At 34.9% G+C, this 25840-nt stretch overlaps 1 protein-coding gene across 1 annotated transcript in view; it reads left to right on the top strand.

Annotated features, from left to right (window-relative positions):
- Positions 1–4167: 4167 nt before the first annotated feature.
- The window catches only part of LOC149554664 (squalene synthase 1-like), a 171697-nt gene continuing 150024 nt past the window's right edge, over positions 4168–25840 (top strand). Inside the window, exons 1-3 of the mRNA XM_089828724.1 lie at positions 4168–4354; positions 6115–6316; positions 18764–18806. Coding sequence (XP_089684850.1) covers positions 6122–6316; positions 18764–18806 — 238 coding nt within the window. The 5' untranslated portion in view covers positions 4168–4354; positions 6115–6121. The remainder of the gene's footprint in view (positions 4355–6114; positions 6317–18763; positions 18807–25840) is intronic.

Here is a 25840-nt window from a genome sequence, read left to right as displayed (position 1 = left end):
ATTGCATGGGGCTTGTTATTTCACAAAAATTGATTTGGGATCAGGCTATCACCAGATCAGAGTTCGAGAGCAAGATATTGAAAAAATTGCTTTTAGATGTCATTACGGTCATTTTGAGTTTGTAGTCATGCCTTTTGGTTTGACTAATGCACCTGCCACTTTTCACCACTATGAACAAGGTCTTCCACCATCAATTGAGGAAATTTGTGCTAGTGTTCTTTGATGATATTTTGATCTATAGTAGGACATGGTAGGAACATTTAGAGCACTTGGAGACAGTATTAAGCATTTTACAGAGCGAGTCCTTGTATGCCAAGGAGTCCAAATGTGATTTGGGGATGACAGAATTGTTGTATCTTGGACACACCATTAGTGCGAAAGGAGTGCAAATGGATCCTGAAAAGATTCGTGCTATTGTTGATTGGCCACCACCAGAGAATCTTACACAATTAAGAGGGTTCCTTGGTTTATGTGGATTCTATCACAGGTTTGTTAGTGGCTACTCACAACATGCAGCACCCATGACAAATTTGCTGAAGAAAGGGGCATTTGTGTGGACTCGAGAGGCACAAGAGTGTTTTATGCAGTTCAAGGAAATAATGACTACATGCCCAGTATTAGCATTGCCTAATTTCACGAAGCCATTTGAGCATCAATGTGATGCTTCTGGAGAGGGAGTTGGTGCTGTACTCATGCAGGACAAGCATCCTATGGCTTATGAGAGTAGGAAACTCAAAGGGGCTGAGAGATCATTCAACATATATGATAAGGAGATGCTAGTCATCATGCATGCCTTGGCCAAATTCAGACAGTATCTTGTGGGCAGCAAATTTTGTATTAAAACCAATCATAATAGTTTGAAGCACTTTTTGGGACAGCGGGACCTGAATGATCGTCAACAGAAGTGGGTGAGTAAGTTGCAAACATATGATTTTGATATCACATATGTTAAGGGGACACAGAATATTGTAGCAGATGCTTTAGCCCGTAGGCCACACCTCACTTCTATGATTCAGATATCAGAGTATTGGCGACACTTGATTGTAGCAGAATATGCCAAAGACACGTGGGCCTCTTCTATAGTGGAGGGGACAACAATTGACACTAGATACACTCTCATAGATGATTTGATCATTTACAAGAACATGATTTACTTAGTCCCAGGATCGAAAGTGAAGCAGTTGATTTTGAGAGCATTCCATAATTCACCTACAGCAGGCCATCCCGGGTATTTCAAGACTTACAGGTTAGTACATGAACGATTCACTTAGAAGGAACTTAAGGCTGATGTTTTGCAGTATGTGCGTGAGTGTCATGTTTGCTAATAGAACAAACAAGAACACACTTATCCAGCGAGGCTCCTACAACCACTTCCTATTCCTGACAGGAAGTGGGAGTGCATCTCTATGGATTTTATTACGGGCTTACCTAGGGCCCAGGGGCGTGATTGTATCTATGTGGTGGTGGGTAGGCTAACAAAATATGCTCACTTCTTTCCTATCGTTACTACATACTCAACAACTCAGGTGGCAGAGGTCTTCTTCAAGGAGATTTTTAGATTACATAGGTTACCTCGGAGCATTGTGAGTGATAGGGATAGCCGCTTCATGAGTCACTTTTGGCAGGAGATATTTCGGTTGTCTGGCACTGAGCTTACACCTAGTACCAGCTATCACCCATAGACTGATGGTCAAACAGAGATTGTAAACAAATGGGTGGAAGGGTATTTGAGGAATTATGTGGTAGATCAACAACGAGCTTGGGTCAGATGGATATATCTCTGTGAGTATTGTTACAATACTACATATCATATGACTATACAAATGACACCCTTCATGGCACTTTACGGTTATGAGGCACCTAGTTTCTTAGATTTGTTGTTGGGAGATAGTCGAGTACCCTGTGCAGGTGAACTATTATAGGAAAGTAAGGATATAGTTGCTACTCTCAAAAACAACATTGCTAGAGCTCAGAACCAGCAAAAACAATATGCAAACAAGAAGAGGACTGAGCGTAGTTTTGAGGTAAATGATATGGTTTACCTCATGTTGTAGCCATATAAGCAGTCCACTCTCAAGAAGAGTGGTACAGAGAAACTCAAGCCACACTATTATGGACCATTCAAGATCATCAAACATGTTGGTGAGGTGGTTTATGAGTTGGAGCTTCCCACAGATAGTCGAGTGCACAATGTGTTTCATGTATGACGCCTCAAAAAGGCATTGGGTCATAATGTGATGCCTTCTACAGTATTACCTCCCTTGAATGATGAAGGAAAATTGATCTCAGTGCCAGAATTCATTCTGGATAGTAGAGAGAAGTAGCTTCGCAGGAGAGTAATCAAAGAGTATCTAGTTAAGTGGAAAGATTTGCCTATTGAAGATGCTACTTGGGAGGGAGAAGTGATTTTGCAGCATCCAGCATTAAGATTGCTTGAGGCCAAGCAATTTTAGGAGGGGCAGACCTATAATGTCCCATTTTTTTATTTATTATTTTTGGGAGGAATTAATTATAAAGTTATCAATATATATATATATATATATATATATATTGCAAGGTAACTTTATAAATTAAATAAAGAAAAGCTTCTAGAGGTTGCTGGAAGAAGCAGAGAAAAATTAAAAAGGGAGGCCGACCTATCAAGGAAAAAGGAATAAATAGGCATTGAGGGCTCATTGTCTATCATCGAGATTCATTATTAATTTTGCTTATGTGCGTTGCGGAACCTAGGGTTTCTGCAAATAGTCACAATTGGCCATTGAGAACGAAAACTCTCAATTGGTACGCAATTTTGAGGGTGTGAGAGATCACCTGAATTATTGCAACTGTGGGAAGGATATTTCAGTCCTTTCATTTCTGCTTAATTGCTGATTTAGAGTATCCAGTGGAGTTGCACTTTCACCATATCATCTACAGCATTCAGTCTCCACCATTTGATCAATCCAGGTTCTTTATTTCAATCTGTAGTTGCAACAAGTTCTCAATTGTATACAACCAGTTAGGGTTTCTTTGTAATGTGCTATGTCATAATGTTTTCGTGCTGAAATTTTCCATATCATTTGTAAAAACATTTGATTTTCATTGAATGAATACATTGGCACTACTATTTCTTTAATTTCAGCAATATATTTTAGCAGTGTGTTAAAATCTAGAGTTTGTTTAGTGGCCTATTGGTACGGGTCATTACATTACACCTAAATTAGCAAGGCCCATTGCCTTGAGCACACTGCTCACATTATAATCTTAGATTTGGCTCTCGCTCAAGTTCATCAATATCATTACGATTACATCAAGATGTACAAGCAGTCCAAAGTTGCACTTGAGGTGGCACGTCTACATGTGCTTTTGGATAAATTGGAAGATATCCTTGTGTATGGTTTCTAGAGTGTAATTTAATTGTATTACAACAAAGATTGTTCCCATCCTTGTAGAGATGGATGTGGGTCTAGTGAGAATGCCTATGACAAAGATGACTTTTAGTCACATGCTTCAAGCCCCTCCAAGAAGAGCTAGGGACCAAACTATCTTGGGTTGGTTTAAACTAACTCATTTGCCTTCAACCCCTTTCAAGCCTCGTGATTGTAAGACCTTTTGAACATGATCATCTTGCTTTTATCATTTCTCCTATTTGCAAATCTGATGCCTTGCTAAACAAGAAAATGAAAATATGAAGTCAAATCAACTTAAGAGTCATTTCTTACTAACCCAAACATTACTTAACTCTTGACCATTAACAATAATGTCTCTTATCTCTTCAAATTTATTAGTTAAGACTAATTTTTAACTTGAAAATGTCACTTCTCCTATCACCTTTCAACTCTCTCTCTCTCTCTATATATATATCCAAACTATAAAAAGACATTTATATTCTAGAAAATAAAGAATTAAAAATGTTACGTGGGTATGACTCGTCTAGAAGGGCTACCCAAACGTCACGAGTCAAAAAAAAACAAAAAAAAACAAAAAACAAAAACAAAACCAAAACCTGAAAAATCAACTCTTATTGTCAGATATGGACAACTATAGTAATCACTGCCAGCATGGAAATGCCTGATTAAATTAAAAGAAATTTCCTTAATAAAACAACATATAATTATTATATTATTACTAGATTACAGCAGTGCAAAAAATAATATTAATAAAAACTAAATTTGTAATCAAACGTGCAGGCCGTACTGAGAAGCGCAATTTTTTTGTTTCGTTTTCAGAGAGCGGACTGGGCGGGGATCGAACCCAGGACCTCTAGGGCTCCAGCTACTCAGCAAATTTCAAGCGCAAAACCCTTTTTGTTCAACCGATAGCTCTAACAGCACCGTAGATCGGGATTTTGTTGTTGTCGTGCAAAGATTTTCTGGTAAATTTAAATTTTTGATGAAACGATTTGATTCACTGTGCCTGATTTATTTTTTTGTATTTGTTAGATATTTTGAGCGTATGCAGTTAATTCGAAATAGAGTAAATGCTTGTGATGTTGAGTTAAATTCCTTTTTCTTTTGAATTACGGATTCGATTAGTTGTGGTAAATGAATTGTCTCGACTTAAATTTATATGCTTATGGTATACTCAACTTTTTGTACAACGATTTGATTTTCTCCTGCAAACAAAATGTCTATTTGTTGGAATTATTTTAAGTCGAAAGACTTAATTTCAGATGGGGAATTCGGATTCTGCTGGCCTCAAGCTTTTCTGCAGCGATTTGATTCGTTGTAGCTGGGAAAATGTTTTTATTGCATGGATTTTTAAAATTTTGAGAGTTAATTGTAGATATGAAAGTTTATCTTGAGCCTACTTCAATAATTTCAGCAGCGATTCGTTTTTATGGCCGCTGAAAAAAATGTAATTATCTATATGAGCCTTTTCAGAGAGAAATGCCGCTTTCGCTGAATTCAATATTTCTGCCTTAATTGATCTATTGTATCGTAGAAACTTTTGCATTTAAGATTTTTTATGTTAATTACATATGGAAAAATGCCGTGTGTCCTAACTTCAGTTTTTACTGTAGCGGTTTGATTTGTTGCGGCAAAAAATGTCTTAATGTTCTATCTTTAATATGTTCTTAGAGTTACAGACAGAAAACGCCTCGTTCTCAGATTTCAATTTATTTGTCGAGATTTGCTTTACTGTGGCAGAAAATAAAATTCTATTTGTTTAATAGAGTTTATTGAAGTCGACTTTCTAATTTTCCATCATTTATTTGTTTTGTTTTGTTTACTTTGATTTAGTCACGGCCAGAAAGAATTCCTTTCTGTATAGAGTTTTAAAAGTTAATTGGGGATAGATATAATGGTTTTGGTGTTTAAGTTTTTCTGCATCAGTTTGAACTATTTTGCCTGAAAAGAAAATTTATTTATTAGAGTTTTTCTAGAGACAGTTAATTACAAGTGGGAAAAAGTTATTGGTGTTTGATTTCAATCTTTGTTGCCACACTTTGATTTATTGCAGCTAGTATTTAAAATTTGTTCATTACGGTTTTTAAAATTTAATTACAGATTTAAAAATGCTTCTTGTGTTAGCTTCATTTTGACAGCATGTGTTAGTTACAATTAGTGAAGTTATAGTGGAGATCCTATGTTGAAAGATTTTTACATTGAGGTTTTGAATCACAAGGTATATGATTTTTAGCTTTTTGATTCAACTGGGTTTGTTTCTGTGCATCAATGTTTTGGATCACACTCAGTGATCTAAAATGCTAATGCAAAAAAAGAAGTAAAAACACTGTTGTATCCAAAAGCTAAAAATAATCTGCTTCGACTGTAGAAGAGTCATGTTTAATATCAGAAGATATATCTTCATTTGTATTAATTTCTCTGAAGTTCAGGAAGGTAGCTAGCTTGAAACATTGATCACTGAGTGATGGATCATGGATCACGGAGTGTGATCTGAAACGTTGATGCTAAAAAAACTTGCACAATCAAATTCAGAAACAAATTTGCATAAAATATAGATTGTGGAAATCTGATAATGTTAATTGAAACATTGAGTTGAAAAGAAAAACTGCACTTATGTTGAGAAGTTTATATTGCTTATTTAGAATATTGACTATATGGCTTGCTGGATTTAAGGTTTGCGATACTATGTTATGATTGTAAATATCTGTGCAATGTGGTTAATTAGGCTAAAAATGTCGAGCATTGGGGCCATATTAAAGCACCCGGAGGATGTGCCAGCTTTGCTGAAAATGAAGTTTGCAGCTACTCATGCCAGTAAGCAAATTCCTTCAGATCCGGACTTGGCATTCTGTTACACAATGCTTCACAAGGTCTCTCGGAGCTTTGCCTTTGTTATTCAGCAGTTGGGAGTGGAGCTGCGCAATGCTGTAAGTAACACATTTTTGTGTAATGTGACAAATGTATTCACTGTGTATGTGGATTGGCAAGGTTCAATTTCTCTTGTTTGGTCATAAAATAAAAATCCATTTAGTACAAATTTTAACACTGTGTATAAAAAGCATAGTGTTTTTTAAGGGATGACTTAGCTTTGAATACAAGTCTTTTTGACAGTTCCAACCTAGGCACTAGAATTAACTGTAATTAGCCACTAACTTGAACAGTGTGAGCTAGAGCCTATAGTTCTGATTGGTCCTAAGAGCCTTTCACTTTAATACAGGTTTTTTGAATCTCCATCCACTGGCATGTCTGTGTAAGCTGGTTCTTAGTTTTGCATTGATAATTTCCCCCAGTTACCCAGTAATGTAACACTTTTTCCTATTATAAAACAATGAATGTGCTATCAAACGGAGATCATAAATGGTCTATACATACAAGTGTACTGAAGAATGTTTCTATTACAAACAAAGAGAGAGGAATAGAAACATTTTGAAGAGAGGAAGATAAACTTTCCATATTGAACAGAGAGAGAATATGGAAACATAGAAGAAGAGTGGCCATTAGAAATAGAGTAAATTTATGGAAGAGAGAGAAACAAAAAACAGAGAAATTTAGCTCTAATACCCTCCCGTAATGGTCAATCTAACTTCAAAACAAAAAACAAAAACAATTGTAGGAGAATTCTCAAAAGGCGTAAAAGGAAGACTTGGGCTGATCAGTGAGCTTTGCATGTTCTACAATATTGGGCTGTGGCCAAGACCCTCCTTGCTTCCACTATTCAGAAGCAATGTGAGTCCTGCATTCTTGGATCACATGACAAGATTTGTGGCAATAGTTGCACTGGATTTGCTTCTTCTTGGAGCTGTTTTGAAACTGAGTAGATGACCGAGATGGGCCTTTATCCTTTTGAAAGGATTGGGCTGAAAATGCTTGTTCAAAGGAGGATGAAGGAGCATTGCCACCAAACTGTTGTTTCCAAGGGTTCTGCTGCAGAAGTTTGATGCTCAAATCTGGAAATTTGAGGTCAACAATAGTTGCAGCAATGTTGAGCATCTCAAAAAAAGTGCTCATAGGATGGTGGTAGACTTAGAATGATCACCATATCCTCTTCTTCCATTGTGCGGCCAATGGCTTCAAGCTGATCTCTAATGTCCTTAATCTTTAGAAGATGTTTCTATAAGGACATGTGCTCGTGCATAATAATAGAGAATAGTTGATTCTTTAGAAAGAAAGCTCTGCTTTTGGCTGATGTCTTGTGGAGATCCTTAAGTATTTTTAAGATCTCTGCAACTGTCTTGCCGGATGGTACTTGAGGCAGCTGATCATCAGTAATTGAAAGCTCAATGAGCATAACCGCTTCATGATGATTACACTCATCAAACTTCTCTTGAGTAGCATCGACTATGGTGGGATGAGTCTTCGTACCCAAAACAATTGCCTCAAAGTGACGGTACTTGAAGATTGTGATCATTCTTTGCTTCCAAGTGTTGTAGTTTCTGTTGAATCATTGACTTCTAAGAGAAGATTGGTGAGAGTCACACATTTTTTTAATGCAAAAAAATGAATATCTAAAAAGGTACACACTTCGAGGCAGGTTAATGGAAGGCCCGAAAAAATGAAATGACACCCAAACGAGAGCTCAAATTTTTTTGAAAGAATTTGAAATTAGATTTTGAATCCATTGGCTCAAAAATTGAGGCACAAAAAACGATGCACCCAGAAAAAAAAGAGACCGACCCAATTGAAATCTGTAAAAAAACCATTAGGAATTTGCAAATAGTTTTTTCAAGATGACAAATGATCAAAGAGTTTCACAAAAAACCCTAGTCGTTTTTGAGAAACCAAAAAAACTGCAGTTTGCTTTAAAAAAATGGTGGATTCTTTGATTGGAAGCTCAAAATTGAAGAAGAATGGCTGCATATAGAGAAAACAAAACCCTAGGAGCTGCGCGAGCAAAACAAATCAAGCCAAATAACACGTTTGCAGGATTTTGAAAACAAAAAACTCTAGGTCGTTTTTCATTAAGGCCGTTGTTATAGAAAAATGTAGGTTGTTTTGTACATAGTTGCAGGGTGTTCGTGCTAAGATGAAAGACTATGGCCATAATTTTGCAGAATTTGTGCACAACCACCACTGTTTTGCAGAAAATATCGTTTAGAACAATGACACCCAAGAAAAAAATATGCATGAAAACAACTCCCAGAAATACCACATTGAAAATGCCTGAAAAAACCAAACACAAAATGAAACCCAGAAACCCTACTCAGGTTTGAAGAAAGAAAAACAAATTCCTGTATAAGAAATTGAACACACCTAGGTAAAGATTTTCAAAAAATTTACAAATATAAAAACTTCATGAAGAAACTAAAGATTTTCAAAAACCTAATTCAAAAACTAACTCAAAAATTTCAATAATGCAATTATTTTTTTTCGAAAACAACAGCCTTTGATACCTTATTATGGTAAAATAATGAATGCTTTATAAAATAGAGATCATAAATGATCTACATATACAAGTATACAAAAGAATGTTTCTATAATGAACAAAGAGAGAAATAGAAACATCCTAAAGAGAGAATGAGAAAGTTTCCATATTGAATGGAGAGAGAATATGGAAACATAGAAGAAGAGTGATCATTAGAAATAGAAGTAAATCTATGGAAGAGAGAGATGAAAATAGAGAGATTAACTCTAATATTTTCTTGCTTTCTATTTTGCCTTTCTAAAAGGCCGAATGATTCAAGATCATATGTTTCACTTCATTTTACCTTTTACCATCATCTTCTTTGATAGAGTGAATTTGGATTGGTGATTAATTTGAATGTTGTATTTCTACAGATTGTTATAGCACTTGGTTGTATAAAACTTACACCAATTGTGAACAAGTCTGCATTGAAAAACAGGAAATTTTCAAGTGTTAAGCTCTTCTTTAAACATGTTATGAAAATATTGTCAGAGTTTTATGGTAAGATAAAAAAAATGAGAGGTGTTTTGTCTCTTGCCTGAACAATCTACATCTAGAGCATTTAGTTTTGTAAGAAAATCTTATGGCAAGCCATGAACAGGGAAAAATATTGAAAAATATCAAGAACTTATTTAACTATGGTTATATGGCTAGCTAGTAGAATGTGGTTTGATACTCACTTTAAGCATGTGCTAAGAGAGTTTATCTTTGTACAAATCTCTTATTACAACTTGTGAGTTGCGAAAAAATGAAAATCTTACGAACATACTTAAAAATTTGGAAATTTCAAAAGTTAGCTGAAAAATCGACACTTTGAAATGCTTTAAATAGGGTTTCTCGTTTCATTTTAATTTTCAAGATTCACACTGACAACCCATAAATCATCAATTGGTAATATTGTGATATTGCTATCAGGATTTAACTGTGTGATTTTGAGTCAAACTCATTGACCCATGTTTCATGAGTATTGATTCAACATGAATCCATCTCTCATGAGAATAAATGGAACACTTAGCACTCATTGGATCTAGGTGATGCTCACAGGGGTGAAGCATCGGGACTTCTCGGGAGGTCACCCATCCCAGTACTACTCCAGCCTGAGTGTGCTCAACTACAGAGTTTCCTCCATGGTTAAACCCAAAGCTTGCAACCCCATTTGCAAAACCTTCACCAAATGTTGTGCCTTATGAACCATTCATTAGAATGCCCCTTAAGCTCATCAATTGATAATTAGGACATGGCAACTCCCTTAGGCAGTGCAGTGTTGTACGGTACTGTGCAGAGTGTTACTAATTACTTCCTAGGCTCTTAACACTTAGAATGTTTTAATGACCGTGAATGAATTATTGATAAATTGATGACGAACCACAAACACTTCTCATAGCATGACAATTGAACTCCAAACTGCATTAACATCAAATTGGTAGTTTCCAAAACCAACAACACCAAAATACATTATTTTCAGATCCAAAAAGTACAATACTTCAATTTACATATACATCGGACAAGATCCGAGAAGATAGGAAGCAGTCACCAAATGACATCTTGCACACAAGTGAATTACTGGTATGATATTTCCAATGATAGAATAGGGTGGCATAGAACCACTGGAACTTCAATAGATTGAATAGTTAGGATTTTCCGCTTTCAAAATTGTGCACAATTTCCTCAGTCTTTAGACTCTGGAAATATAAAGAGAAATCCAATTCAGTCCATGATAATTACAATGTGCAACCATCTCCTTGTAAAGGCCTCCAAGAAGTGTCTAAAGATTTACAACAGGTCGACATTAATAATTTTTAATAAATTTATTAATTTGGGCCCCATATTCATTAATTAAAATAATTAATTAAAGGTTTTTTATTATATTATTTAAATTTTGGGACCAATTAATTAATTAATTAAATTAAATTATTACATTAAAATTTGGGAACATGTCAAATCCTCGCCGCCCAAAGAATGCTTGCCCTCAAGCAATCCATAATTAGACGAAAAGCCATCAGCTCCAGGGTCCCAAACCAAACGTGCATATGAGACTAGTGAAATGGCATCAAATCTCCCATCACATTGTCATTAAACTTTCACTGCACTACTTCGATATGAACATTGTCGTGTCTTAAGTCTCTAGGATAACAAAGATGCCAATCTTGAATTACATTAATGTAGTCCTTCTTGCCATCATGCTCATAGCTTAGGTAGGCCTTGCTGTAATTATGAGGCCCTTCATACATAAATATTTTTGTTATGGATGCCTTGAACACCATTGGAAGATAGACTCCAAAATCAATCAATGGTACCAATTGTACTTGCACATGAGTGTCCGTAGTGCCTACACCTTCGCCCCATGCTCTAAGCCCATGATTTATGTGGTTCCAGATTGTTGTCCATGCTCTCCTGTAGAGTTACAACCTTGCTCTTGTTCCACCCACTCACAACATTCTGAGGGTCTACCTGAACATTGACTTGTTTGTCATCCTATTTCAGATATGCTATTTTTTCTTGTTCCTCGACCTCTTTCTTTTCCTTTGAGTCATCCACAATTTCTCCATCTGAAGGGGTAGTTAGAATCCTTTGCTTGTCCATATCCTTCTCGTGGTTTGGTGAAGTTGTGGACATGGCTTCTTCCTGTAGCCACATGCCAATCTCCTGCTTCAGAACATTGTTGAAGAGTATATCATGCTAAGACAAAGGATACTTCATTTTTTATTTTATGTAATCTTTTAGAGATATGTCCCTCTCCCATCCACCAATCACCCAATCATGCTTGATTTGCTTCAACAACTCAGCCAAAGTGGGGGTTTGTGATTCTTGTCACTCGGTCACAAGAGTGAATGTTGTCATCAACGGCCTTGCATTGAAGTGTTATGAAAGTCCCGTTGTACTTGCTTTAGTCAACAGGTTGAGTATCTCTTCCATCCGCTCATGAAGCTTCTCTTGACTTCTTTGTAGCTTTCTTAGCGCATTACCCAATACCCAACAGGCTAGCAAGATTACTAGCTTTGATACTACTGTAGTGTTTCGTTTACAACATTGAAGTTATTGGTAAGTAAATTTACAATTGTATGTTCAATGCTAGGCACCTCTTATGTTTGGCAATGTCAGTTCCCTCTATCCACACATTTGATGAGGCTTTGATACCTGTTGAATTTTCATGGAGGATGTAAATGTACTAACACAGTTGTAATTTTTGTGTGTTCTAAATTACATTCTCAATGCATATGTATATGACATTTAAGAGGCATGTTTCCATAGAGACATGTCTCTTCAACTCTCATTAGTTATCAATAACATTTGTTTATCATGATTAAGAATATGATAATAACCTATATATATATATATATATCTTCAATAAGTCTTATCCGACATAAGCTACAAAACATTAACGCTCCCTCTTAGCTAGGGAGGATAAACACATGTATTACTTCAAAGTAATATCAAGTTAGCAAGATTAAGCATATCTTTTATCAGAAGATATCCATCAGTTTGATATCACATTTGATATCAAGACTATTGGTCTCCTAGAATACATGATATTCACCAAGTACTCAATAAGGTTTGATATCACATGTGATATCATGAGTATTGGTCTCCCAGAATATATGATATTCACCAATTACTCAAAAAATGTTTGATATCACATTTGATATCATGAGTATTGGCCTCCCAGAATATCAATTATATTCACCAAATACTCTTTCAGTAATGACCTTCCAAAATGTTGAGATGCAAGATATTCACCAAATACAGTGAGTAATGGCCTTCTAGAACATCAAGTTGCATGATATTCACTAAGTGCTCTGTGAGTAATGGCCTTGTAGAACATCAAGACGCGTGATATTTACCAAGTACTCTGTGTGATTGCCTTCCAGAATATCAATATGCATAACATTCCCCGTGTACTCAAAAAATGTTTATAAGGTATGTACAAACACATTCTCATAATGCTTACCATATAAACATCCACCATGCAAAGTATAATCTATCATGATCTGCATAGATATCGTAAGTTATCCATCATAATAGAAAATTACGTTATTGTAAGATTGTCACCTTTCAATAACTTATGCAAGTACAAGTGACATCATTTGGAAATCATCACTTCCTCATAATGTACATAGGGTGTAGGCCCATTAAATCATTGTCATATGAATGATACCAATAGTTTACATGAAGTTAAAACTCCCTTTGATTTTGATATGATCAAGATCGTCAAGGATCAACTTAAACATATCCTCTATCTACTCCTTTAGATGGATGTGCCAGACTCCATTTGAACATCAATCTTCTGAGCTCCTCATCCAATTTTACCTATGACGAAGTGTCAGACTCCCTCTTTTTCCTACAAGAACATTCTCAGAGGAAAAGATCAAGGCACATAGCTCTTATAGTAATAAAAATATAATTAATTATAAGAATATTACAGATTTGATTCTATACTTATTATATGTTTATAATAATTTATTTCCATAAACATATTATATATCTATTGATATATTATAATGACATATATCCATTGATATATTTGATCACATATGCCTATATATAAATTCATCGCAATATATATTTTAACATAATAGAATTTTTAAGCACATAGGACATATTTTAACATATTATTTACTAGGGATAAAGGATCTCATACCTCAATTTAAATGGTTACCTTTATTTGATTTGTCAACGGACTCTAGCGTGGGGCCCATTGTCTAAGTCACAGTCCTTGCTCACTTCCCTTTCATTTCTTTAGACATAAATTCACATCCAAATCTTGACTACATATCAATGCACTACATGCTGGCTTGGATACATCACATCTAACTACCGCAAGTTTGGCTGAAACCTATTTTACGTCATGAAGAGGAATTCCAACATGATGCAACAGAAGTGCAGGCACCAGTCACAAAGGAATTCAAAAAAATAGTTTTATTTCCCCGACATATCCATGCAACCATCACTCTATGAGGAATTTTATAAAATGGTTTGAGATAGATATCCTTTATGACATTTTGTATTCTAAACATACACATCGAACACATCATTTCAAGTGGTGATAAATATTTCCAAGTCTTCTGTGGGATATATATAATTTGTCAACCAGTGATAATAATTAAATTGACCATCGTGTGATAAGGATTGTTTGCAAACGGTGGATTGCAAAGCTCTCACATCTCCAAGTGAGTTCAAATGTAGAGTCAACATCGAATACATCTGCATCAATAAAAAAACTCCCTTCACTTTTCACTATCAACACCTGTTCATTGGTTTGTACCGTTCTCCCTAGAACAACAATAGTTTGGTGGGACCTATGAATTGCTAAGTGAATAACAAGCTTTCTGTTTTCGGGTAACTTGCTCCATCTGTCTTCAAGTGTATGATTGTTCTTCTAAGTACAACAAGCATAGTGACAGAGTGTGAATTTGTGGTCATCGATAAGCATTTCTTTTCGATATCTATCAGCACAACTCCCACACATGACTTTGTAGAAATTTGCTGATAAGGGTTGGTTGGTGATTATGACTGTGAAGTCGGTTCTTACTATAGCCGCTTATAGTTGATTGAAATTTAGTAAAGAAATTTCAACAAATCCATCTTGTGCATGCGGTGCAATCATTTAATTTGATTCTTTAAGATGGTAAATTCTTCAAGGCTTTTTGTCAATCAATTAAAGTGTTGCCTCTATGCTTCCAATCATTCCAACCTTCAATACTGTTGATATCCTCCTTTGAGACTTTGTATTGATACCATGTTGGATTTTCATGAAGGATGTAAATGTACTAACACCGTTGTATTTTCTGTGTTCTAAATTAAATTCTCAATGCATATGTATATGACATTTAAGAGGCATGTCTCTTCAACTCTCAATAGTTATCAATAACATTTGTTTATTATGATTAAGAATGTGATGTTAACATACATACATACATATTTATATCTTCAATAAGTTTTATCCTACAGAAGCTACAAAACATTAACATACCCATACAATGGCTTCGAGTGTCCATGTGGTGAGCTGAATGTCTATTGTATGGTAGCTATAGATCCTTGTAATCTTGGCCGTACGATAGTCTTTCTTGTTTGATTGATGATGGGATGTCCATGCTGTAATTGAGCACTTGTAGTGATTGTACGGTCAGGTCCGTACGTGCTACTTGGAAGTTGTACGATGATCAATATCTTGGGCGTACAAGAATTTGATGGAAGCGCCGTATGGTGTCTATAGGTCGCATGATATTGACTATGTAGTACAATGATGAGGACTTGGTGACTCCCTTAGGCAGTGTGGCGTTGTATGGTACCAAGTAGTGTGGCATTGTATGGTACCATGCAGAGTGTTACTAATTACTTCCCAAGCTTTGAACACTTAGAATCTTTCAATGATCTGCTATGGTGCGTGGGTGAATTAGTGATAAATTGATGATGAACCACAAACACTTCTTATAGCACAACTATAGAATTCCAGACCGTATGAACACCAAATTGGCGGTTGCCAAGACCAATGGCTCCAAATTATATTATTTTCAGATCCAACAATTTTACAATACTTAAATTTACATATGAATCAGACAAGATCCGAGAAGATATAGAGTAGTCGCCAAATGACGGCGATTGATTGATCTTGCACACAAGTGAAATACTCGTATGATATTTTTAACGACAGATTAGGCTGGCGCTAAACCATAGAAACTGCAACAAGCAGAATAAAGAGCGTCTTCCACTTCTGAGACTGTACATTATCTTTGAAGTTTTGACAACCAATAGTTTCTCCAAGCCTTCTGCCAAAGTGAAGTTTGTACATTATTAAAGACAAGCTTGGAGTTATGGATTGGAGCCTTTAGTAAGAGGAAGCCTTAGCATCACTGATTACCTGAGATGTACTTTAATGCATCCTTCTCTATGAGAGAGAAGTTTGAGGTGAAATCCTTTGTTCCACCCTTTGGAAATGTTCATGGTTGTAATAACCCCAACCGGTTATAACTTCATAACGAACACCAAACTCTTTTATAATTCAGTTGTTTGACATTTTGTCATACACTTTACAAGCAGCTTTGATACCACTGTAATGAGCCCTGCTGGCTCTCAAACAATCTGTACCAAAGAAATGATTTCTTTTTGTTTTTTGTTTTTGAGGTTTTGCAATTTACGATACAACAATATAGCAGCAAAACAAAAGATATTACAATAATAATTTCAACTCAAGTATTTGGATATTACATAGGGAATATATAGCTGAAAATTCCAGATTTTAATATCAACTTAGATACTTAGTATTTTCACAAAATACCAACAATCTAGTCGATAAAATATCCCCTATTATCTAAATCAACAATACACAGAAAAATTAGAAGTTACAATGCACGAACTTACAATTAATACATGCCTTGAAACCCTTTGAAATGAAGTCTAGCAACAACGAAACGATTCTCCAAAAAACAAATGCAATTGCAAATATGTAAAATGCTGCTCCTAAAGTGCAGATAGAAAATAACTCCTAGCAACAAATACAAATGGGTGCTCAACCAACTCCAAATTAACCAACACCCAATCGCTTCTCAGCAATAGTAACAACAATATGAGAAGACGCCAAGTTCCAAATTCCCATCACCATAGTATCTCCCAACCATAATGTATATAGCAATGGAGATAGAGAACAATTCTCAGAAAACTAATTCACAATACCTCAGTTGTGAATTACAATGAACTCCTCAAGAACAAACCTTTATACTTCAGCAAGGGCACAAAATAATCAGTCTTCAAAAACGTCACAAAGAGACAAAGCAAAATAAGATAATCAAATAATCAGATGCTTTTCTCATCAAATGTCCTCATATTTATAATCTCCAAATGGCACCAGTTTCCCAAAAGAACTTCACTTAAGAAGCTTTCTCTAGACAACACTAAAATATAATAAAGTGCCATTAAGATAATTTATTAATTGCTTTTGGCTCCAAAAATGACGTTTTCCACCATTACTTAATATTTTGACATGCAAGGCTATTGTTTCTTGTTCCCACGATTTAAAACTTTTTGTCCTAGTTTCAACGAGCTATAATACTAAGGTGACCAATCGACAACACTAACAAAAATAGCAACCTCAACGTATTAGATGAATAAAAATAATAAATCACTCGTCTTGCAAAAATAATTAAAGAGGCATCAAAATCTAAATCTGATAACACGAAAGTGATCCTGATGATGAAAGACGATGAATGAACTTGATAGGGTGACTTATTATAAATAGACGCTCCCTCCAAGATTGTTGGAGCCCAAATTGGAAACTTGAAATAAAAATTGAGAGCATCACACAACTCCCTAACTCAACTAAGCTCATTGGAACCAACAGTTTGACTTACTATAAATAGTAAGTCCCTCAAATTGAGCCAAAACACACCATAGGCTGCTAGAAAGCCTATAACCACATAACTGAGACCCTCAAATCCTATTGCCAGCTCACGAGGGTTGCGGTGGTGAACTGACCTAGCCAACTACAGGAACCTACTAAAAATAAGGACATTACAATGGTGGATGTCATGTGAGTTACTACATAACTTTGTGGAAACATCGTGGAAGGTGATTATCTTACATTGATGTTTGTTTGTGGTTAGTATAGTAAGGTGACGATCTTACACTAGTCTAACCTTCTATCATGATGGATATCATATGGTTGGTGTCTAAGCAGATCATGATAGATTATATCTTGTAAATCAATCAACTAAGAGATATATATTGCCACATAGATATCCATGAGTTGTATTGTATAGATATGTCATGGTGGATTAACATCCTTAAACAAACCATGAGTATAATGTTACTATGGTAAGTATCATGGAGTGATACGTGCGCACATGCCTTATGAACATTTTGAGTATTTGGTGAATATCATGCAACTTGATATTCAAAGGCCACTACTTAGAGTACTTGTCGAATATGAACATTTTGAATACTTGGTGAATATCATGCAACTTGATATTCAAAGGCCACTACTCGGAGTACTTGTTGAATATTATGCTACTTGATATTCTGATGCCATTACTCTTGATATCATTTGATGATATCTAAATGGTGGGTATATGTTGATATCCTGAAATATGTCATTTCGAGAATATCATATTGAGATGAAATCTCTCTTTGTATTATTTGAGGGCAAGGTGTGTTAATTCTATAACAATCCTCCCTAGCTAAGAGGGAGTGTTAATGTTGTAGCTTCAGTCGAATTCATTTAACCATGAGATAAATTGTTAAGGATTAGTAGTTAATCATTTTGATTAGTAACCATTAGACAATTGGTGTGTATATATATACACTCAACAATTGTCTAATACTAATCATAAATATTCAAATAATATGTGTTAATGAATAGACATGTCTCATGAAGGGACATTTCTCCCCTTGTCTCATCCACAATATAAATACAAGAGAGATCGCTGCCTTTGGAAGACATCACAAACAGTGATATTACATTTGCAGTGATCCTAAACTTTTCAATTTCTACTTTATTCAGTCATATTGCAATCGGATGTATATTAAAATTTCATTGATTTGCTTTGGTCACTTGTGGAGATTGATAATATTCATTTCTTTCTTTCTAGATACTAATTGCTTTCATTTTTACTCCACCCTTGAATGAGTTTGCAATAGTTTTAGATTTAAGTTTTATGTGATGGAATGTGGGACTTAAAGTTCACCTATAGTCTCATTTCAAATCAAGATTTAGAATGATTGGGTAAAGGGCAAAGTTTTAATAAATTGTATAATATGCAGATCGATGTTTTATTGTACTTTCATTGAAGTAATAGAACAGATTGAATTGAACTAGATAAGCATTATAGATTAGAGTCTAGTGCCAATTATCTTTATTGTCTTTTTGTTTTCTGTTCTTTTGTCTCACAAATTGTTGTGTGGAAGATTTAAACTATTTTGTATAAAAGTGTGCATTACAATTGTTTTTGCCTAATATTAAATTCATTATTTTTGTGTACAGGTTTGCGTTTTCTATTTGGTTCTTCGAGGACTCGACACTGTTGGTTAGCTCTACAACAATTCCTTAAAGTTGGTTGTATCTCTCTTTTATTTTGATGAGTAAAATTATATCAATTCTAGATCAACCACAAATGCAGTTTATGGAGAGATGATCCCGCTTGAGTCACATTCGTCCAGTTGACATACAAAGCATAAAAGCTAATGCTAAATAGAAAATGAAGCAGTTTTTTTGTACACCGTTCAACTCTGTTACCTCTATTGATATTTATGTCACTTGATTCTTTTCTTTTCTTGGAAAATTTGGTTGTATTCTGGGTTTTGTTTCTTCCACCATCTTCATGCCCTAGGGATTGTATATGTTTTCCATTAGAGGCTACAAAAGTATAAATGTAAGAGGTAGCTAGTGCCTAGGCATTTCTTTTTAACAAAAGGTATTTATATGAACAAAGCATATTATAAGAGAACTGCAATTGATGTAAGGACTTTAAAACTAAGCTGTGTAATTGCAGTGCCAGTCGGATTGAACAGTTCACGCTTGTCTTTTAGCTATGTTGCTGGTACTGGTTTGGGTTCAGGTTGGGATTCAGGGATCCGGTTTGCTGGTTCGGCTAAATTTATTTTCAATGTCCGGGTTTATCAATACAAAAACTCTGTAAAATCTTCTCTCTCACACACATAGATGCGACGTGGAAGCATGCATTAAGATTAGAATATCACATAGCAGCATATAAACAACAAAACCACAAAAAAAATTGAATATTATTTGAATTTCAAAGCATGGATGATAAATATTCTTTGTTCAAAACTCAAGGTTAATATCAAAACAATAATAATATCAAGTTCAAGCTTCATCAATCAGACATTTAACTTTTTAATCATCAAATGGATTTTGTGAAGTTTGAATCATCAACATCCATCATTATCATTGACATTAGATGATGTAGGAACATCAGATGAACCACAAGTAGTTCAGGTGCCACTTGCACTAATAGCGTGCTTGCTTTCCAAGTTCTTAAATGTAATATGCTGTGAAGTGGAAGCATTTAAATTGTATGCTATCCCTTTTCCCTCAAAGTTTTAGTTAGGTGCATCCTGATTGTAAAGAAGCCGACCTGCATTGGAGATTCAGCCTCAAAGCACACGTCCCGCACTTGGAGGTTGTTTCCATGTTCCACAAGGTTGCTTGAAGGTCATATCTCATAGATGGGTACAAACTTTTGTGTCAACAATTACTTCAACACAGATGGCTGCTTCCTGTCTTTTTCTAATTGTTTCTTATTACTTCTTTTATTAACATTAATCCTCATTTCTTAAGAATCACTGCACATTTATAAACTGCCTTGTACTATGGAGTATGGAGCAACAAGACATATTGCTGTCATGTGTAGGTTGATAGCGAAGTCTTTTATTAACTTATCAATGCATTGTTATATTTGTTTATTTTAATCACCAGCTGTAGGTAATCTTGAATATGATCAAGCCATGCCATTCATAGATTCTTCATAACTTTTACCTCTCATCTGAAATTACTGACAATGATGATGAAACAAACTTGCTCATTCATTCTCGCCAAACTTTCCAACAATTTTCTTATTCTTTCTTTGACAATTATGATAGCAAACTTCATCTTTTGTACCTTTGACATCAATGACAACTTCTTTCTACCTTTGACAGCAAGGATAATATTCCAAACAACCTCTTTGCAAAATATCCTTCTATGTGTTAATGTTGTAACTTCAGTCAGATTAGTTTGATCCAGCTGATATATTTATCTGTTAAACATAATCATTGATTAATAATCCTTAGATTATATATATATATATATATATATATATATTTATGTCAACTTCTTTCTACCTTTGACATCAATGACAACTTCTTTCTACCTTGGACAGCAAGGATAATATTCCAAACGACCGCTTTGCAAAATATCCTTCTATGTGTTAATGTTGTAGCTTCAGTCAGATTAGTTTGATCCAGCTGATTAATAATCCTTAGATTATATATATATAATAGGCAAATTCTGTCTAATGGTTATTAACTAAGTTGCCGATTCGGATTCTGGTTCTGGTACGGATACGGGGTTCGGGTACGTGGGTACGACAATTTTTCCCTCCCTTGTGGATTTAGGTTCGTCTGTATATGTATGTATATATGTTCAATCATCGAAGTTACATATATAAAAAGGAGTGATACTCATAAATCCATAATGGCCAATAAAATTATAAATAAATAATTGCATTACTCATATAGTTTTAGCTTACATGCATTACAAATTGACATCAATCTGAACATGATCAATAAACATAACTATGGGCTGGCTTTTACAAATCTATCAACAGTAATTTTATCAGATCTACAAATAAAAAAATCAATCCCTGACCTTCAAATGAATTGAAGTAGAATGCTGTTCACTACTGTCATAAACTGAATGCATTACATAGACCAATTTTGACTTGAATAATATTACCAAACTGTTGCATGACACTATCTAAAGCTGATACAAGAGCATGCTGATGAAAAAATCAGAAATGCATGCATAGACTAACCTACCGCCCTCTGGTATTTTGTGGGTGCCCAAGCTCTTTGTGGATCTTTTACAGGAGGACCCACAAAGAACCCATTAAGTACCCCATAAGAACCAGTACCAAAACTGTACCAGTACCAGGACCCGGGCCTAAACAGCAGAACCTGGTAACTGAGGTTATTAATCAATGATAATTATTGATCATAATCGACCTGATGAAATTGATGATCATTATTAATATGCAGAAATTACTATCGATTTAATGATAGTAATCTCATTGTATATATTCCAAGATTGAGTTATTTTAGCTCTGTTTTGTTATCACCGATTATCATAATACAGTATGGGCATAAACTATGAGTTTAGGCGCTGTATTGAATCAACGTTTATGATAAATAACAAAGCTGTTATGAATTGGTAGCTGCAGGAGTTATCAGGCATGTCAATGTAGGGACATGTTCCTATGTGGCTTGGGCCACGTAGAGACATCTCTCTACATGGGACGTGCCCTCTAGATTTATATAAATATATAATCGGATCTGCACTTGGGACATACATTCAATCAGTATTATTACAAGTTGCAGAAATCTGAATTACATATAAGCATTTCACAGTAAAGTAAATATAAAATATACTTACAGGTTGGCAGCCACATATACCTGTATAAATCTGCATAAGAAATTAAATCAGTCATGTCATCAAGGAGATCTTTGGATTGGATTCAGCAGATCAAACATACAAATAAAAAAAGTATTTTATTTGATCTAAATTCCTTAACATGGTATCAGAGCTAAGTCGAAAAATAATACCAAGCTCAAATATAACTACAGAAAATCTAAAAACACCATCAAAAATAAAATTATCAATCATGGTGAATAGAATTAGATTTGAAGATAGACTTGAGGGTGCCACAAATTTCGTCTCATGGAAACTCACATTAATGATGACACTTAGAGAACAAGAATTAGATTCATTTGTGGAAAATGTTGTACCTATACCGGATGATGAGAATGAGAAAATTTAATGGAAAAAGAATAACATAAAAGCCATGGAGGTCCTAGTGGACACAGGGAAGGATCATACAGTTGTTTTTTATGTTAAAATTGGGCACTGCTCATGCCATGCTTACCTTCTTAGAAAACTTGTATGAGATAAACAATACCAGTCGAGCTCTTGCACTAAAGCAACAGCTGCACCATATAAAAATGCATAAGGGTGAAACTGTTATTTTATAAGAATAACTGAATTAATGTACCAGTTTTCAACAATTGGACATGTAATTGACAACAAAGAGTTAACAGTGTTGGCTCTTGAACAATGGATTTCCCCAGCCTGGGAATCGTTCATACAAGGGATAAGTGCCCGATCCAAACTAACACAAGAAAGAGAAGGAAACGTTAAACAAAAAGGAGAAAAGACAACAATAAACATTCATTCAAAAGAAAGGAGGACATCAATTTGTTTCTGGATTCGATTGTGTGTTTTTACCATCAACGTTTCAGATTACTCTCCGCGATCCATCATTATTATTCTTGGTCTCTCTCTTCTTGATGATGGATCATAGAGTGTGATCCGAAACGTTGATGCTAAAAACACACACAATTGAATCCAAAAACAAATCGATATTTACTAATGGATTTTGGAAATCTGATAATGTTAGAAGAAGGATATATCTAAGGTACAGTGCTATAGATGTGACAAGTATGGACATCTCCCTATAAATGCCCGGAAAGGCTCGAGAGCCAAGCCTCATTAGTAGAAGTCAGGCATACAGAAAGAATGATTCTTCTCAGCATTATCAAGCGAACTAAGGACCAGCAGAAATACTTGGGTCATTGACAGTGTAGGATCCCGCTACTTAACCGGATTCAAAGAACAACAAGATGTTCTTGAAGAAAATTCAAATGAAGAAGTCACTATTGGAGACAAATCCACATACCCCGTAAAAGGAATCGCAACCTATACAATTCAATTAAAATTTTGAGTTTCTCTACAATTAACTGGAGTGCGCTTTGTACCAGGCATCAAAAGAAATCTAGTATCTATTTCAGCCCTTGAAGACAAAGGGTATCAAATCACCTTCTTGGATGGGAAATTTCTTAGTTAGCCTAAGAACTCAAACATCACAAATGCATACACAATAGGAGTTCATGATGGATGTTTGTACAAATTTTATAATGTTCAAACCCAAGCCTTAACCCATGATGTTTCCACTACAAATGAAATTTGACATAGAAGGTTAGGACATCTTCACTTTTGTGCCCTACCGTCTATAGAAAAATTTGTTACTAGATTACCTAAATCAAACCCAGAACATGTTGAAATATGTAAGGATTGTGCCTTAGGTAAAAACTCTAAATTGACCTTTCATTGTAGTGAGCACAAATCCAAGAGTGTACTTGAACTTATTTGTACTGATTTATGTGGATCGATGGCAGTACCCTCCTTAAGGGGATTTTTGTACTTATGTAATTTTTGTTGATGACAACTTTTTAAAATTAATCATGCAGCAGATGGAAGTATTGAAAAACACAAAGATAGATTTGTTGTTAGAGGTTTCTCCTAAAAGGAAGGAATTGATTACAAAGAAACATTTGCCCTAGTTACTAGGTACACTTCAATAAGGACCATAATTGCTATCATTGTCTCGAAAGGGTGGAAGTTACATCAAATAGATGTAAAGACTGCTTTTATGAATGGTATTATGGAAGAGGAAGTAGAGCAACCTGAAGGGTTTATTATTCATGATAGTACTTCTCATGTTAGTAGATTGAAGAAGGCTCTCTATGACCTCAAACAAGCCCCTATAGTTTGGTATGAAAAAATAGATAGTTACCTCACCAAGTTGGCATTCTCCAAGAATAAAGCATATCCTAATCTCTATTTCATGGTAACAAATGATGACATGTCAATCCCAATTCTTTATGTTGACGATTTACTAATCACAGGTGAAGATCATTCATCATGAAATGCAAACAAGATCTTGCTTCTAATTTCAATATAAAGGACCTAGGCCTCCTACATTACTTCCTAGGATTAGAAGTATCGCAAGAAGAAACTGTATCATTGTAAATCAAGGTAAATACACTATTTATATTCTGAACAGATTTGGAATGATGGACAACAAACCTATGTCTACTCTCATGGAAACCAATCTACATAAACTTAAAGATGCAACATCTGAGCCAGAATTACTCGATCCTACTCTCTATCAACAAACAATCGGATCCTTGATGTATTTGGTGAATACCAAGACATACATTTTCTATGCTACAAATGCTCTTAATTAGTTCATGTGTGAACTTAAGAATATACATCTTGTAGCAGCAAAACATTTCATGAGGTATCTAGGTAGAATTATTGGACTAGGATTCAAATATGTTAATGTAGATATATGTCTGCATGGATATTTTGACTCACATTGGGCTGGTTGTGTTGTTGATCGAAAAAGTACCTCAGGTTGTTGTTTTAGCTTAGGATTTGCCATGATATCGTGGTTCAGTAGAAAGAAATCTTCGTTTGTACAGAGTTCTATAGAAGCCGAGTACATTGCAGCATCCATGGGAGCTTGAGAAACAGTATGATTGAGGAAACTACTGGTAGGATTGTTTGGGCAATCCATGGACCCCACTACATTGTGATAATCAGAGTTGTATAAAACTTTCAGTGAATCTAGTATTTCGTAGCAAACCAAAACATATCGAGATCCCCTACCATTACATCAGGGATATGGTGGAAAAAAATGTTATACAACAGAGATATTTTAGCACAAATGAGCAAGCTTGCTGACATTCAAACTAGGCCCCTCTCTTAATTAAAAGTGGAAAAACTTGGTATGATTAAAATGTAATTATAATTTCTGAGGTTGAGTCTGAGGTAAGTTTTAATTAAAAGGCATCTATGTGTATATTCTTTCTTTATCATGTGAGATACTACATGATTATATGGAAACATTATGAAAGGTGGTGATTTTTCATTGATGTTTGATTGTGGTTACTATTGTAAGGTGATAATCTTAACAATAGTTTAACCTGTTATCATGATGGACGCCATTTGAATGATGTCTATGGAGATCAATAAAGTACATTCTCTTATGTAACTAAGTTATATTATTGATATGCCATGGTGGACACTATGAGACATAGTATCATTGGAGATACCATGTGCAGATATTTTCGTTGGTAGGAATTATGAGACTTGATGCCAATGCAAATACCAAAGAAAATATAAGTGTGGTGAATATCTTATTGTTGATATTCTTGAATGAACCATACTTTGATGAAACTGTAAGGTAACATATAAATGATGGATTATGTTGCTATCCTTAACCATACTGTCATACTGAGATGATATTCCTTTTTTACAACTCAAGAATACAATGTGTTGATCATACAAACTATCCTTTCTAGCTAAGAGGGAGTGTTAATGTTGTAGCTTCGGTCAGATTAGTTTAATCCAACTGATATATTTATCTATTAAACATTATCACTGATTAATAATCATTAGATTAGTATATATTTTGATATTGTAGTAGGCAATTTCTATCTAATG

The sequence above is a fragment of the Cupressus sempervirens genome, chromosome 5 (genome assembly GCF_028749045.1).
Source record: "Cupressus sempervirens isolate cs-2001-9-10 chromosome 5, ASM2874904v1, whole genome shotgun sequence".
Taxonomy (NCBI): Eukaryota; Viridiplantae; Streptophyta; class Pinopsida; order Cupressales; family Cupressaceae; genus Cupressus; species Cupressus sempervirens.
Note: the sequence above shows the minus strand (reverse complement) of the source record. Positions and strands in the feature narration are given on the sequence as shown.